General features: G+C 39.1%; 1 protein-coding gene across 1 annotated transcript in view; it reads left to right on the forward strand.

Moving 5' to 3' along the window:
- Positions 1-13,740, forward strand: part of EXOC4 (exocyst complex component 4) — an 806,466-nt gene that overhangs the window by 655,689 nt on the left and 137,037 nt on the right. The window contains exon 13 of the mRNA XM_070787321.1: positions 5,334-5,489. Within this exon, the coding sequence (XP_070643422.1) occupies positions 5,334-5,489 (156 nt within the window). The remainder of the gene's footprint in view (positions 1-5,333; positions 5,490-13,740) is intronic.

Consider the following 13,740-nt stretch of genomic DNA (forward strand, 5'->3'; position numbering starts at 1 on the left):
AAGCAGGAAGCATTCAGAAAACAATTGAATTTTGACTGTGGATGGGATGTTCAGCCAACACAGGCAGGGATTTGACTGGGGGTGTGTGTGTGTGTGTGTGTTAGTCACTCAGTCATGTCTGACTCTTTGCAACTCCATGGATTGTAGCCCACCAGGCTGCTCTGTCCATGGGGATTCTCCAAGCAAGAATACTGGAGTCTGTTGCCATTCCCTTCTCCAGGGGATCTTTCCAACCCAGGGATCAAGCCCAGGTCTCCTACATTGCAGAGAGACTTTACCATCTGAGCCACCAGGGAAGCCGTGACTGGGAGTAGTGAATATACAAGAGAGGAAAGCAGTAGAAGGAGATGAAGTTGAAAAGGTAGATGTTCATGACTTGCTAAGTTTGGACTTGGTATTAGAATTAAGAATCAGTGAATATTTCTAAGAAGGAGAAAACAGGATTGCATTTGTACAGTTTTAGAGAAATGACCCTTCCAATGAAAGTGGTGAATTGGACTGATGGTCTTGAAGTTCCAGGCAAGGCACCCAGTTATAAGGTCATGGCCAAGTCCAAGTGAAAAGTGATGAGGGTCTGCATATGGGTGAAGGGCATAGTCAGGAAACAACAGACTTATGAGATACTAAGAACATGAAATCAGCAGGATGTGGTGTCTATGAGTGATGAGGATGACTTCAAATTTCCGACTCAAATAGCAGGACGTATGGTTGGTCTGTCAATCAAACTAGGGAATACTAGATGTTCAGTGGGACAGGGAAGGGTGGATAATAAATGACCTCTTTTGACTCAGTTTAATCTAAATTGCTTGTAGGACTTTTAAGTAGAGTTCTCCAGTTAGCCTTTTCATATGCTGATCCGAGACTTAGAAGAGAGGGCAGCCCTGAAAATATTAATTTGGGAGTCCCCGGAATACTGGTGGGTTGGGTCTGGCAAGAAGATGAGATTGCCCAAATGGCACAACCAGAATGCTATGGAATCAAATACCTAAAGTAGGGACAGAGGAAAAGAGCCCTTGGTTTGGCTAAGAATGAACTTACGAGGGATAATGACATGGATACCAAAGGAGTATTATTTTTAAAAAGGAATAGTCAAAAGTATCAGATACATCTCAATAATCATAGTGATCAGTCCTGGGTGTTCTTTGGAAGGAATGATGCTAAAGCTGAAACTCCAGTACTTTGGCCACCTCATGCGAAGAGTTGACTCATTGGAAAAGATTCTGATGCTGGGAGGGATTGGGGGCAGGAGGAGAAGGGGACAACAGAGGATGAGATGACTGGATGGCATCATTGACTCGATGGACGTGAGCTTGAGTGAACTCCGGGAGTTGGTGATGGACAGGGAGGCCTGGCGTGCTACGATTCATGGGGTCACAAAGAGTCGGACACAACTGAGCGACTGAACTGAACTGAACTGGACTGAAGGTAGAACATGCCCATGGATTGGTAGAACAGTTCCAGGGGAACAATAGTTTTAGAACCCTGACTTCAATTTATTTAATACTGAATTTTGACTTTATTTAGAAGTGTGGAGTGGGTATATTTAGGAAACCCCTTTCCTACTCCAACACATAGAAAGTCAAGATAAAAATATGACTTTAAAAATATTTTTTAAATATGTTGCCAAATTCAAAAGAAAGAATTCTCCACATGCCTCAAATGAAACAGAAACTAAAAGTCATCACAACAAGCAAATGTTACAGTTGAGAGTCCCACCACTGTATGAGGACCACATCCAGAGGTAGTCTTTGTTTGGGCTGCTGTAATAAAATACCGCAGACTGGGTGGCTTATAAACAACAGAAATTTATTTCTCACAGTCCGGGAGGCTGTAGTTTAAGATCAAAGTGCTGAAAGCATCAGGGGAGGCCCTCTTCTGGTTTGAAGCCTGTTTATTGTATTACCACCCGGAGGAAGGGGCTAGGGAACCACATCTGTGGGATCTCTTTCGTAAGCCACTAATCCCCTTTATGAGGGCTGCACCCTCATGACCTAATCACTTCCTAAAAGCCTTACCTCCTAATACTGTGGCAGCGGTGGTAGGATTTCAACATGTGAATTCCAGGGGGACACAAACATTTAGATCATAACAGAGGTGAAGACCCAGTAGGGGCTAGCGTATTAACACCTACATGGCCTGGAAGTTTATCTGTGCAGGAGTTATGCATGGGGTCTTTCCACCCATATATGAGACTAGGAAAACTTTGTGCTTGGGAATAAGCCACTCTACTCCCAGGAGAAAAGTTCAGTTCAGTTGCTCAGTCATGTCTGACTCTTTGCGACCCCTTGGACTGCAGCATGCCAGGCTTCCCTCAGTTCAGTTCAGTTCAGTCACTCAGTTGTGTCTGACTCTTTGTGACCCCATGGACTGCAGCACGCCAGGCTTCCCTGTCCATCACCAACTCGTGGAGCTTGCTTAGACTCATGTCCATCGAGCCATTGATGCCATCCAGCCATCTCATCCTCTGTCGTCCCCTTCTCTTCCTACCTTCAACCTTTCCCAGCATCAGGGTCTTTTCAAATGAGTCAGTTATTCACATCAGGTGGCCAAAGCATTGGAACTTCAGCTTCAACATCAGTCCTTCCAATGAGTATTCAGGACTGATTTCCTTTAGGATGGATTGGTTTGATCTCCTTTCAGTCCAAGGGAAAAAGTGACCTCTAAAAGAAATCAGAATCCTACACATGTGACGTGTGCAAGTAAGGACCTCAATTTATACCACTCGTGTAGGGGGAGAAAGTTGTAAGCCAGAATAAGGAAGGAAAAAAAAAACTTAAAAACTTATTTGAAAGTAGTGAAACTTAAAGGATCCAGGAGGGGCGAATGCAGCTCATCTAATAGTGACATCTCCAAAGCACAGGGCAAAATGTGGGATTCGTTCAAAGGTCAAGTCCCTCTGAGGTAGAACTTGCAGACCTGAATAGCAAACCACCCTCATGAAAAAAGAAGGAAAATGCAACTTATAGGACATTTGACATCCAGAGTGAAAGGGTTAGTGGCTCGGTCACGACCAACTCTTTGCAACCCCATGGACAGTAGCCAGCCAGGCTCCTCTGTCCATGGGATTCTCCAGACAAGAATACTGGAATAGGTTGCCATCTCCTTCTCCAGGGGATCTTCCTGACCCAGAGATCAAACCCAGGTCTCCTGCATTGCAGGCAGATTCTTTACCATCGGAGCCACCAGAGAAACCCCGAAGAACTTGCTGAAAATACAGAGCCACATAAGAACTTTAAAATCTCTGCTTAAAAATGATTCAGAGAAATAAAGGAAGGATAGAATCTGCAATACAAGTACGGAACATTTTAGAGGAAAGAAGCCAGTGGATTTGTAAAAGAGCTAAACAGAAAATCTAGAACTAAAAATCACTGAAGAAGTTGCAAGAAGGAACAGATGGGTTAAACCATAGAGTAGATCCCAGAGGGAGACTTCAGGAATTGAAAAGGTAAATGGGAGGTGAGAGAATGAAGTGACTGGGTGAAGGCCACATTCATTTGATAACAGTGTATGTGGATGGAGAGAAGCTTTATTAGAGAGATACTGCATCGGGAAAGAGATTCAGTTATTCATTCATTTAAAAAATAGAACACAGGGGATTGAGGAATATATTGAGAGAGATCCCAGATATGCAGGAAAGGGGGGGTGTCGCTGGAAGGAAGGGCAGAGAAAGGAGCCCCACAAGCCTAGGTAGAGGAATTATTGCCAATAAGTGGTGATGAAACAGATTTGAATATATTTCTATGGAGGATAAGAGTTGAGCTGTTTGAAAGTATATACTTCGGTCCCCTCCTTTCTTTGACAAATGGAAAAAATGTGGGGGTCAAACAATGAGGAGATAAAAGACAAAGGTTTAAAAGATAGCCATAGAAGGAAGGAGAGAGGAAGTCGATCAGAGACAGGTAAAAAGCATGCCAAAGAACGTTGAGGATTCTTCTGACATGCAGTAGCATAGATTTGTATTCTGTAAGACTGAATACAGCACCCCATGTATAAAAGTGTAAAGTTATCTTGTGGGATCAATCCATGTAGATTGCGGGAAGATGCTTGAAAATAACAAAGAAAAAAATGAACAAAAGATACCAGTCAGAGTAATTTGAGAGGTCTCAGGGAAGAAGATTCTGTAATCTAAGTTTTGTATTGCTGACCACACTTACTGTTAGAAACCTTTTGCTTGTGGTGAGTGAGAATTCTAGAAATCAACTATGGTTCTCTTATTTATTCTAGTTTATTTTCAGAGAACCAGGACAGTGTTGCTCCCTGCAACATAGAATTTTGTTACCTCAAGTTAGGTTGCCATGAGTCAAGGTTTGTAGGTGTCAGCAACTTCTGTCTACATACACTGTCTGTTGGGTAAAGAAGGTTTTCTCATACATCCAAGCATATACACTGTGTATGTATTGTATTATTTAGAAGGACATCGTGTTCTTCAGTAGAACCATTATACCAACATAAATTCCTGCCTGTGATGGAGGAGAGAACTTCTTAGCCTCAGAGGGCTCGCCAGCTAATTAGCAGTCCTTTCATAAATATATGCCATTCTGTCACCTAGAATTGCTGAGGAGGATTTTTAGACCATTGAAATTAGTTACAGTGAAAGAAATGTTGAACAGAAAGGGAAGCTTTTTAATTAAGTTGGAATTGAGTGTTCACGATGACTTTCCAGGTATGTTTTGGTAAGAGCAGTGTTAATAGCTCACCCATGGGCCCTATTAAAGGACTTGAAGCCTGTCACTCCAGGTCACTTGTCAGAGCTCACTAGAGAGAACAGTAATCAAAGACTTTTTCTGCCTGACATCAAGGGCAGAAGGTTTCTCTGTGATGGTGGATTTGCTTTGAATAGAGGGGTGTCCATGATTCAAAAAACATCTTCAAGTAGAGCTAACTGGTAGTTTAAACCAAGAGGTCAGAGAACAGCCTTTTGTAACACTTCCATCACCTTTCAGATATAATTCATGTTGTTGTTTAATTGCACTGTCTTTGTGGTTAACCCACTTTTTGTTTGTTCAGCATCTTTCTTGAAAGAATCCCTTTCCACTCCCCACCCACAAAAGACCTCCCATACACTTTTATTTATCCTTAGAGATTAACTAGGATGAGGGGAGCTAATTAATATTACTAGTTTCACAATTACTCAACAATGAAGAAACTAAGAATGGAATCTAGAAATGATGTTTCCCACAAAGGTGGCCTATCCGTGGATGTCATGCCTCCAGCTGGATAATGGGTTAGGTTAATAAGAGAGGTGAGCATGGTGTCTTTTTCCAACAACAAAGGTAGATGGAAAATGCTGATGAAGTGTTCTGAAGTGTCTCTTTTCTGTTGGTTGTGTTCAGGGGTATCGTCCAGTCTGAAGAAAAACTTGTCATCAGCGCATCTTGGGCAAAAGATGATGATATCAGCAGGCTCTTGAAATCCCTACCAAACTGGATGAATATGGCTCAACCCAAACAGCTGAGGTCAAAGAGAGAAGAGGAAGAAGATTTCATAAGGTAAAAACGTTTAAAAAGTCCTTGCCCTTGTACGGATATGTTATATGTTGCAGTTGTTCTTAACGTGCTTTTTAGTTCATAGAACTTAGGTGAACCTTGTGGAAATGAGATGTGCTTCCCACATTGGTGCATATACAGTGCTTTATCTCTGATTATTTCCTACATATTTTGACAAAAGTGAAGTCTCTCAACTTTATCCCGCAATATTTACTTTGGTACAATTTAAGTTATTTTTTTAGCAGTGAAAATGTGGCCTAATCTGTTGACACTCTTGAATTTCATATGGCTGGCCTGGCACAGTGAAATATTTTCACCTCTGTCATTTTAGAGCTGTGTAAATTGGTGGTCAGGTAGGGGAGAAGTGGAGGTAATATTTTGTCACATTAAAATAAATAAAATTTATTCTTATTGTCTTTTTGCCTATCCAAGTGAATGAATAAATATTAATAAAATAAAGTAAAAGCACTTTAAAGAAGCAAAGACCAGAAAAAGAATAAAAGAAGTAGTGACCAGTATTTTAATTTTAATTCATCACAGAACTGTGAGCTTGTCTCCTTCTCAGAATGTGGGCTGCAACTGTAGATAAATAGGCCTTTACTGTTCATGAAGTTAACTGTATTTGTGTATTGTGGTGCCATATCTTTACTATTTTATTATGAAAAATTGCTATAGTGCCATTTAAAACTTTCTCAAAATCATGAGACTCAAAAGTTCTTCCATAATTTAACATAATGCCTCTTGATGAAGGTGAAAGAGCAGAGTGAAAAAGCTGACTTAAAACTCAGCATTCAGAAAACTAAGATCATGGCATCCAGTCCTATCACTTCATGGCAAAGGGATGGGGGAAATGTGGAAACAGTGTCAGATTTCATTTTCCGGGGCTCCAAAATCAATGCACACGGTGACTGCAGCCAAGAAATTAAAAGATGCTTGCTCTTTGGAAGAATAGCTATAACAAAGCTAGACAGTGTATTAAAAAGCAGAGTCATCACTTTGCCAACAAAGGTTCTTATAGTCAAGTCTGGTGTGCTACAGTTCATGGGGTTGCAAAGAGTTGGACACAACTTAGTAACTGAACAACAACAACAATTTATGTTTTCTTCCTTATATTTCACATTCTCTCAGAAAAACTTGTTAGCTAGTTACATTGATATAAGAAAACATATACATGATATAAGAAAATACACATATATATGAATATATATGTATTTTTTTAATTAATAGATTTTTATTTGTATAAGGGAGCAGTTTTAGGTTTGTTAAAAATATTGAGTGGAAGATGCATAGTTCCCATGTGACCCCTCACCCACTCTTACCCCCACTTTCCTCTACTTTTAATACCTTGCAGCAATGAGGTACGTTTGTTAAAACTGGTAAGCTGATACTGACGTTATTATCAACTGAAGTCTGTAGTTCACAGTGGGTTCACTCTTTGTCTTGTACATTTTAAAAGTTGAGAAATGTCTAGTGATTGTATCCATTCACTGTTTAAAGTAAATGTAACCATTTCAGTATCACTAAGAATAATAGTTTCTCTGCCCTAAAAATCCTCTATGCTCCTCCTGTTCATCCAGCCCTTCTCTCCTCCAACCCCTGGCAACCCCTGTTTTCTTTTCAATCTCTGTAGTTTTGCCTTTTCCAGAATGTCATATAGTTGGAATCATACAGTACGTAGCCTTTTCATATTCGCTTCTGTTCTCTGTCATTTTGTGGCTTGATAAGCTTTTTTTTTGTAGATGTCTGAATAACATTTCATTGTATGGACATACCAGAATTTGTTTATCTGTTCACCTACTGTTAGGTTTCTTGGTTGCTTCCAAGTTTTGGCAGTTATCCATAAACCTTCATGTGCAGGTTTCTTTGTGGATGTAAGTTTTCAGCTCATCTGGGTAAATACCGAAGAATGTGGCTGTTAGATTGTATGACAAGAGTGTGTTTAGTTTTGTAAGAAATTGCAAAACTATTCCAAAGTGGCAGTCCCATTCTGCATTCCCACCACCAGGGAGTAGGGGTTCCCGCTGCTCCATATCCTCGCCAGCATATGGTGGTGTCAGTGTTTCAGATTCGGTACATTCTTATCAGTGTCTGGTGATCTCATTGTTTTCATTTGTAGTTTCCTGATGACATATGATGTTTAGCATCATCTCATTTTTTATTTAATAAATAAGCATTTATTAAAGCAGTGACTGCTACTTAGTCACTTCAGTCATGTCTGACTCTGTGTGACCCTATGGACTATGCAGCCCACCAGGCTCCTCTGCCCTTGGGATTCTCCAGGCAGGAATACTGGAGTGGGTCGCCATGCCGTCCTCCAGGGGATCTTCCCAACCGAGGGATCGAACCCAAGTCTCCTGCATTGCAGTCAGATTTTTTTACCACTGAACGACCAGGGTAGCCTATATGTGTGTGTGTGTGTGTGTGTGTGTGTACACATATATATGTATACATATACGTGTGTGTGTGTGTATATATACATATAGTAAGGTATCTATCTGTTCAGATGTTTTCCCATTTTTAAATTAGGTTATGTATTTTCTTACTGTTGAGCTATTTTGGATGCCGCTTATTTAGTTGACAGGTGTTTACAAAAACTTTCAGTCTGTGCCTTGTCTTTTCATTCTCTTCACAGAGCCTTTCATAGAACAGAAATTTTTAATTTTAACAAAATCAAACTTAATGGTTTTTTAAAAATGGACTGTGCTTTTCTGCTGTCTGGTTTTGAGTGTTTTTGTGTAATTCTACTGTATCACCTTAGGGTATATATTTGTTTTATTTATTTTTTGCTTTTTTAGAGGTTCCACTAGAGTTCGCAACATACATTTGGGACTAACAAAAGTACGCTATAACAGAGTAGTCCTAATTCTTTCCTCCCATCCCTTGTAACATTTCTGCCATTTATTCCATTTATCCTTAAACTATGATCACTGTATATAATGTTGCTATTATTATTTTGAACAAACTGTTACCTGTGGATCAATTAAGAATAAGAGAAATAAAAGATTTTATTTACCTTCAATTATTCCTTCTTTAATTCTCTTCCTTTTTAAATGTAGGTCCAAGTCTCTAACCTATATTTTCTTTCTTCCTAAAGAACTTCTTTTAGCATTTCTTATAAGGCAAGTCTTTTGAAGACAAATTCCTTCAATTTTTGTTGGAAAAAGTATTTTCCCCTCACTTTTGAAGAATAATTTCACAGGGTTCAAATTTCGAGGTTGATAATTCTTCTAACACTTTTTAAGTATTTCACTTCACTATTCTTGTTTTACGGTTTTTGAAGAAAAGCCCAATGTGATTTTTATCCTTGTTTTTCTGTGTGTAAGGTAATTTTTTCCTCTGGCTTCTTGCACAATTCCTTTCTTTGTTTTTGATTTTGCACTATTCAAATCTTGTATACATGTGTGTTTTTCATGGTGGTGATCTCTGAGCTTCATGGATCATGGTGATTCAATGGGTGTCATTGGTTTGGGGAAATTCTCAGTCATTATCGTTTAATTTTTTTTTCTCTCTCTTTCTTCTCCTTCTAGTATGCCCAAACATACATTACACCTTTTTAAATTGTTCCTCTGTTCTTTGATATTCTGTTCTGTCTTTTCATTCTTTGTCTTTGGATTTGGCTTTTGGAAATTTTTATTGACATTTCTTAAAGCTCATTGATTCTTTGCTTGGTTATGTCCAGTCCATTAAATAAGACCATTAGAAGCATTCTTCATTTCTGTTATGGCATGTTTGATTTCTATCATTTCCTTATGATTCTTTCTTAGAGTTTCCATCTCTCTGCTTATATTGCCTATAGTTTACATGTGCACACGTCAAAGGCACAGTTTGGCAAATTTTCATGCTTTTCATTGTGTAAGCAGTATCCAGATCAAGAAACAGAATAATACCAAGAAACAGAACAAAGCGGTAGTGAGCCTTACCATTCCTCCTGGTCACTGGCCACCTCTTTGAAAGTTACCTGCGTTTTACCTTTAAGTACCAAGATTAGTTTAGTCTGTTTGGGTTGTTTTTTTTTTTTAATGGAATCATGCAGCTATATATTTTATAACTGGCTCCATTTGTTCCACATTATGTTGACAAGATTCATGCGTATTCTTGTGTATAGATCGTATATCGTATTTCATCATGCGCAGCCTATGGGGTTGCAAAGAGTCAGACATGACTTGAATGTGAATACACAATGAATGTGAACACACCACAAGTATTTTTTTAATATTTTATTATTTGACTGTGTATGTGTATATATATGCACTCATTTATTTTACTCCTGTTAGGTACACCTGGGTAGTTTCTAATTTGAAACTGTTACAAATAGTGCTTCTTTGTATATTCTACTCTTCTCTTGGTAACCATATGTATGTATGTTTTTTTATTGCTTACACTGTAGGCTTCAAGTTGCTGGTCATAGCATATGCATGTGTTCAATTGTAGTGCACATGGCCAAATAGTTCCCAAAGTGGTGGTAAGAGCTTGCCCTCTCAATCAAGCTTTACAATGTCACGTTTATTTCTGCTGTACAGCAAAGTGAATCAGCTGTATGTATACATATATCGCCTCCCTCTGAAGCCTCCTTCCCCCTCAATCAGTTTTATTAGTTGTCTTCAAAAGCTTAAAGGGGAGGCCTTCTAGCCATAGTTAGAAAGAGAGAATGCTGATCAAGAGATGAGCCTCCCTATACCACCTCATATGTCTGATTTAAAAGAGCTAGAATTTAGTTCTTGGCTTTGTTCTTTTCTGTGTGTGATTTGAATTGTTACATTCCATCTTAAATTTGAAGGCAAAACAAATTATACATATTTTTAAAATTTTTGGTGAATTATTACATCCATGAAGTAACATGTTAATCTTAGGTGTATAACTCAGTGAACTGTTACATGTTATTTTACTCCTGTAACCACCTCCCAGATCAAAATACAGAACTTTTCTTGTACCCATAAGGTTACCTGAAGGTAACCACTGTTCTGACTTTCATCACTGTTGTTTAGTTTTGTCTGTGCTTGAATTTTATATAAATTTTTCCATATTTATCTGGTTTATTTTGCTGAACAAGGTGCCTTAGATATTTGTTCGTGTTTTTGCATGCAAATAAACATGGGTTGAAAACACATTCTGTTTGCTTTAACAGAAGAAAAATAATTTTTTATGTCTATTTTGCTTTATATGTGATTGATTCTTTTCTCTTAATCTATCACATTCTCTATCCTGAAACCAAAGGTAAGTGGAGGGGACATTCTTCATTGATATTCCAATGTGGTAGAGTTGACAGAGCCTTGATTTAGCACGTTAGAGTACCACAGGAGCGTGGCATGAGCCAAAAAGACTGAAAAATCACACTCTCCTCCTATAATTAGTTTTTAAAGCTTAGAGGGCTATTTGGCGCCTGGATGAATATAGACTCCAGTGCCCTTTGCATTGAATAAAGGTTATGTTCCCTTCATTACTAAATGAGACCCTTTTCCATTCTCGTTTTTTAACTAAAAAAAATAAAATGTATTATTTCCTGGCTTAACTTTGAATAAAGGGGGAAAAATAGGTCAGGCCAGGGCCTTAATAGAAAAATGAAATATAGCAAATATCCTTTTGTTCCCAAAGTAGCTGAAAGCAGGCTTTCTAGCCCATTGTCTTTGTACCTGTCTTATATATGTATATAGTTATCCTTTTGATATCACTGGATAGCCACTGATAAAAGCAGCCCTGCTTTCTGGAGATGTAATTAACAGAAGAGATGAGGTGTTGGAAGAAGTAAAGGGGTGGGGAGGCCCTATGTATTAGAGCCTGTCCCCCATAATTTGTTACACCCATTTCACTCAGGGCCCCATAATTTCAAAGAATAAGAATCATTACTTTACAGCCAGGTTTGAAAATCCTGAAGTGGAAGGATGTAATTGACATCTATCTTGACCAGGAAAGTGTTAGTCACTCAGTCGTGTCAGACTCTTTATGACCCCATGGACTGTAGCCCACCAGACTCCTCTGTCCATGGAATTCTCTAGGCAAGAATACTGAAGTGGATTGCCATTCCCTTCTCCACTTGACCAGGAAAAGAATATTCAAGTGATAAAAGTTAAAGAATATATAAAACCTACAAATTGTTCTGGAACTCCAGCATGAAGCAAAATGAATGATAAAGCATTAAGTTTCTATGAAATTGTTTAATCTATTACAACAATCAGAGTTGACAGGGAGTGACACTAAATAGGGCTTCCCTGGTGGCTCAGCTGGTAAAAAATCTGCCTGCAATTCAGGAGACCTGGGTTCGATCCCTGGGTTGGGAAGATCCCTGGAGAAGGGAAAGGCTACCCACTCCAGTATTCTGGCCTGGAGAATTCCATGGGCTGTGTTTACAGGCACTATTAACTCTCATTCAACAGATAAGGAAACTGAGGTGCAGAGAACTTAAATAATAACTGCCCCCGAATTTGCAGAGCCACTAAGTTGACAGAGCTAGAATTCGAGCCCCGGTAGTCTGGTTCCCAGAGCTAGCACACAGTGATCATCCAGACTTAAATTGGCCAAGAATTTTACTTTTGGACATTTGAGTTATGCCTTCATTTGCATTCACCATCATAATCTTGACTGATATTTTAATAGTTATTTGCTAATGGGTTTCCCTGGTGGCTCAGATGGTAAAGGATCTGCTTATAATGCAGAAGACCTGGGTTCAGTCCCTGGGTCAGGAAGATCACCTGGAGCAGGGAAAGGCAACCCACTCCAGTATTCTTCCCTAGAGAATTCCATGTACAAAGGAGCCTGGTGGGCTATAATTCATGGGGTCCCAAAGAGTTGGACACAACTGAGTGACTAACACACACACTTTGTTGCAGAAATTTATCATACAGATACTTTTACCCTTCATTATTATTAGAATTAATTGTATTTTGTGTATTATATTTTTGCCCATTTTTTCCCTTTCAGTAACAGGTTGTTAACAGAATATCCAACTGTTTGAGGGAAAGACAGGATAATGATACCAGGAATGTACATGCTCTAAAACTGATTGTCTTACTTCCCTCTGAATTATATGTTTGCCTAATCAAAGAAGAGAAAAAAGAAAATCATTGTTGGAAAAAAGAAGGATACAAAGGGGCTGACAAGATTAAAAAGATATAAAGCAAATTATGTTGGTTTCAGGTAATGTGTGATACAGACCTGAACAAGGAAGAGAAAATGAAAGGAGATTTTTAGTTATTTTTATTTAGAAGATAGCTTTTTCATCTGGAGAATCAAATGAGTGATATGTTTATTAAGACTGATTTTTGTTATTTTTTGAGCTGTATGAACTTAGTGCTTAAAGAACAGCAATTTTGGTTCCAAATATTCTTTCCAAAGAGCAAGACAATTTCTAAGATTTTATTTGGCATGAGTTTTATATTAGATGCTTAATGAAAGAATCAGAATAAAAGCAGAAAACAGGTTTGTATTTTTACTTTGCATGGACCCTGCTAGTACTTCATGCTGCTGCTGCTGCTGCTGCTAAGTCGCTTCAGTCGTGTGCAACCCCATAGACGGCAGCCCACCAGGCTCTGCCATCCCTGGGTTTCTCCAAGCAAGAACAGTGGAGTGGATTGCCATTTCCTTCCCCAGTGCATGAAGGTGAAAAGTGAAAGTGAAGTAGCTGAGTCCTGTCTGACTTTGAGTGACCCTATGGACTGCAGCCTACCAGGCTCCTCCGTCCATGGGATTTTCCAGGCAAGAGTACTGGAGTGGGGTGCCACTGCCTTCTCCACTAGGGCACGCGGGCTTCAGTAATTATAACATGGGCTTCAGTAGTTGTGGCTCCCAAACTCCAGAGCACAGGCTCAAAAGTTATACACAGGCTTATTTGCTCCAAGGCATATGGGATCTCCCCGGACCAGGGATTGAACCTGTGTCTCCTGTATTGGCAGGTGGATTCTTCACCACTGAGCCACCGGGAAGCCCTCATTCACTCTTCAAATGAAAAACTAAAATAAAATGTGAAGAATGGTGAGCCAGTCGCCTTAATTGCAAGAAAATGCTTTCAGTGGCCTCCCAAAAGCTTATTCCTTTTGGAAGCTCACAGGTCTGAGTTCTAGTCCTCAGCACTGCCATTAATTAATCATTTTGTTTTATTTGGGGTTTGTCTTGGTCTTCACACCTCTTTACTTTCTTCCTCCTGCTGAGATTTAACAATTAATAGAAGTAGAAATCTTGTAGGCCTAGGAATGTGTTTAGATGTAAGCAAGTATCAGTATTAATAAAGTAGAACAAAATAAGTGTCAGAAAAATTCCACTT

This window comes from Bos indicus, chromosome 4, assembly GCF_029378745.1.
Source record: "Bos indicus isolate NIAB-ARS_2022 breed Sahiwal x Tharparkar chromosome 4, NIAB-ARS_B.indTharparkar_mat_pri_1.0, whole genome shotgun sequence".
NCBI lineage: Eukaryota > Metazoa > Chordata > Mammalia > Artiodactyla > Bovidae > Bos > Bos indicus.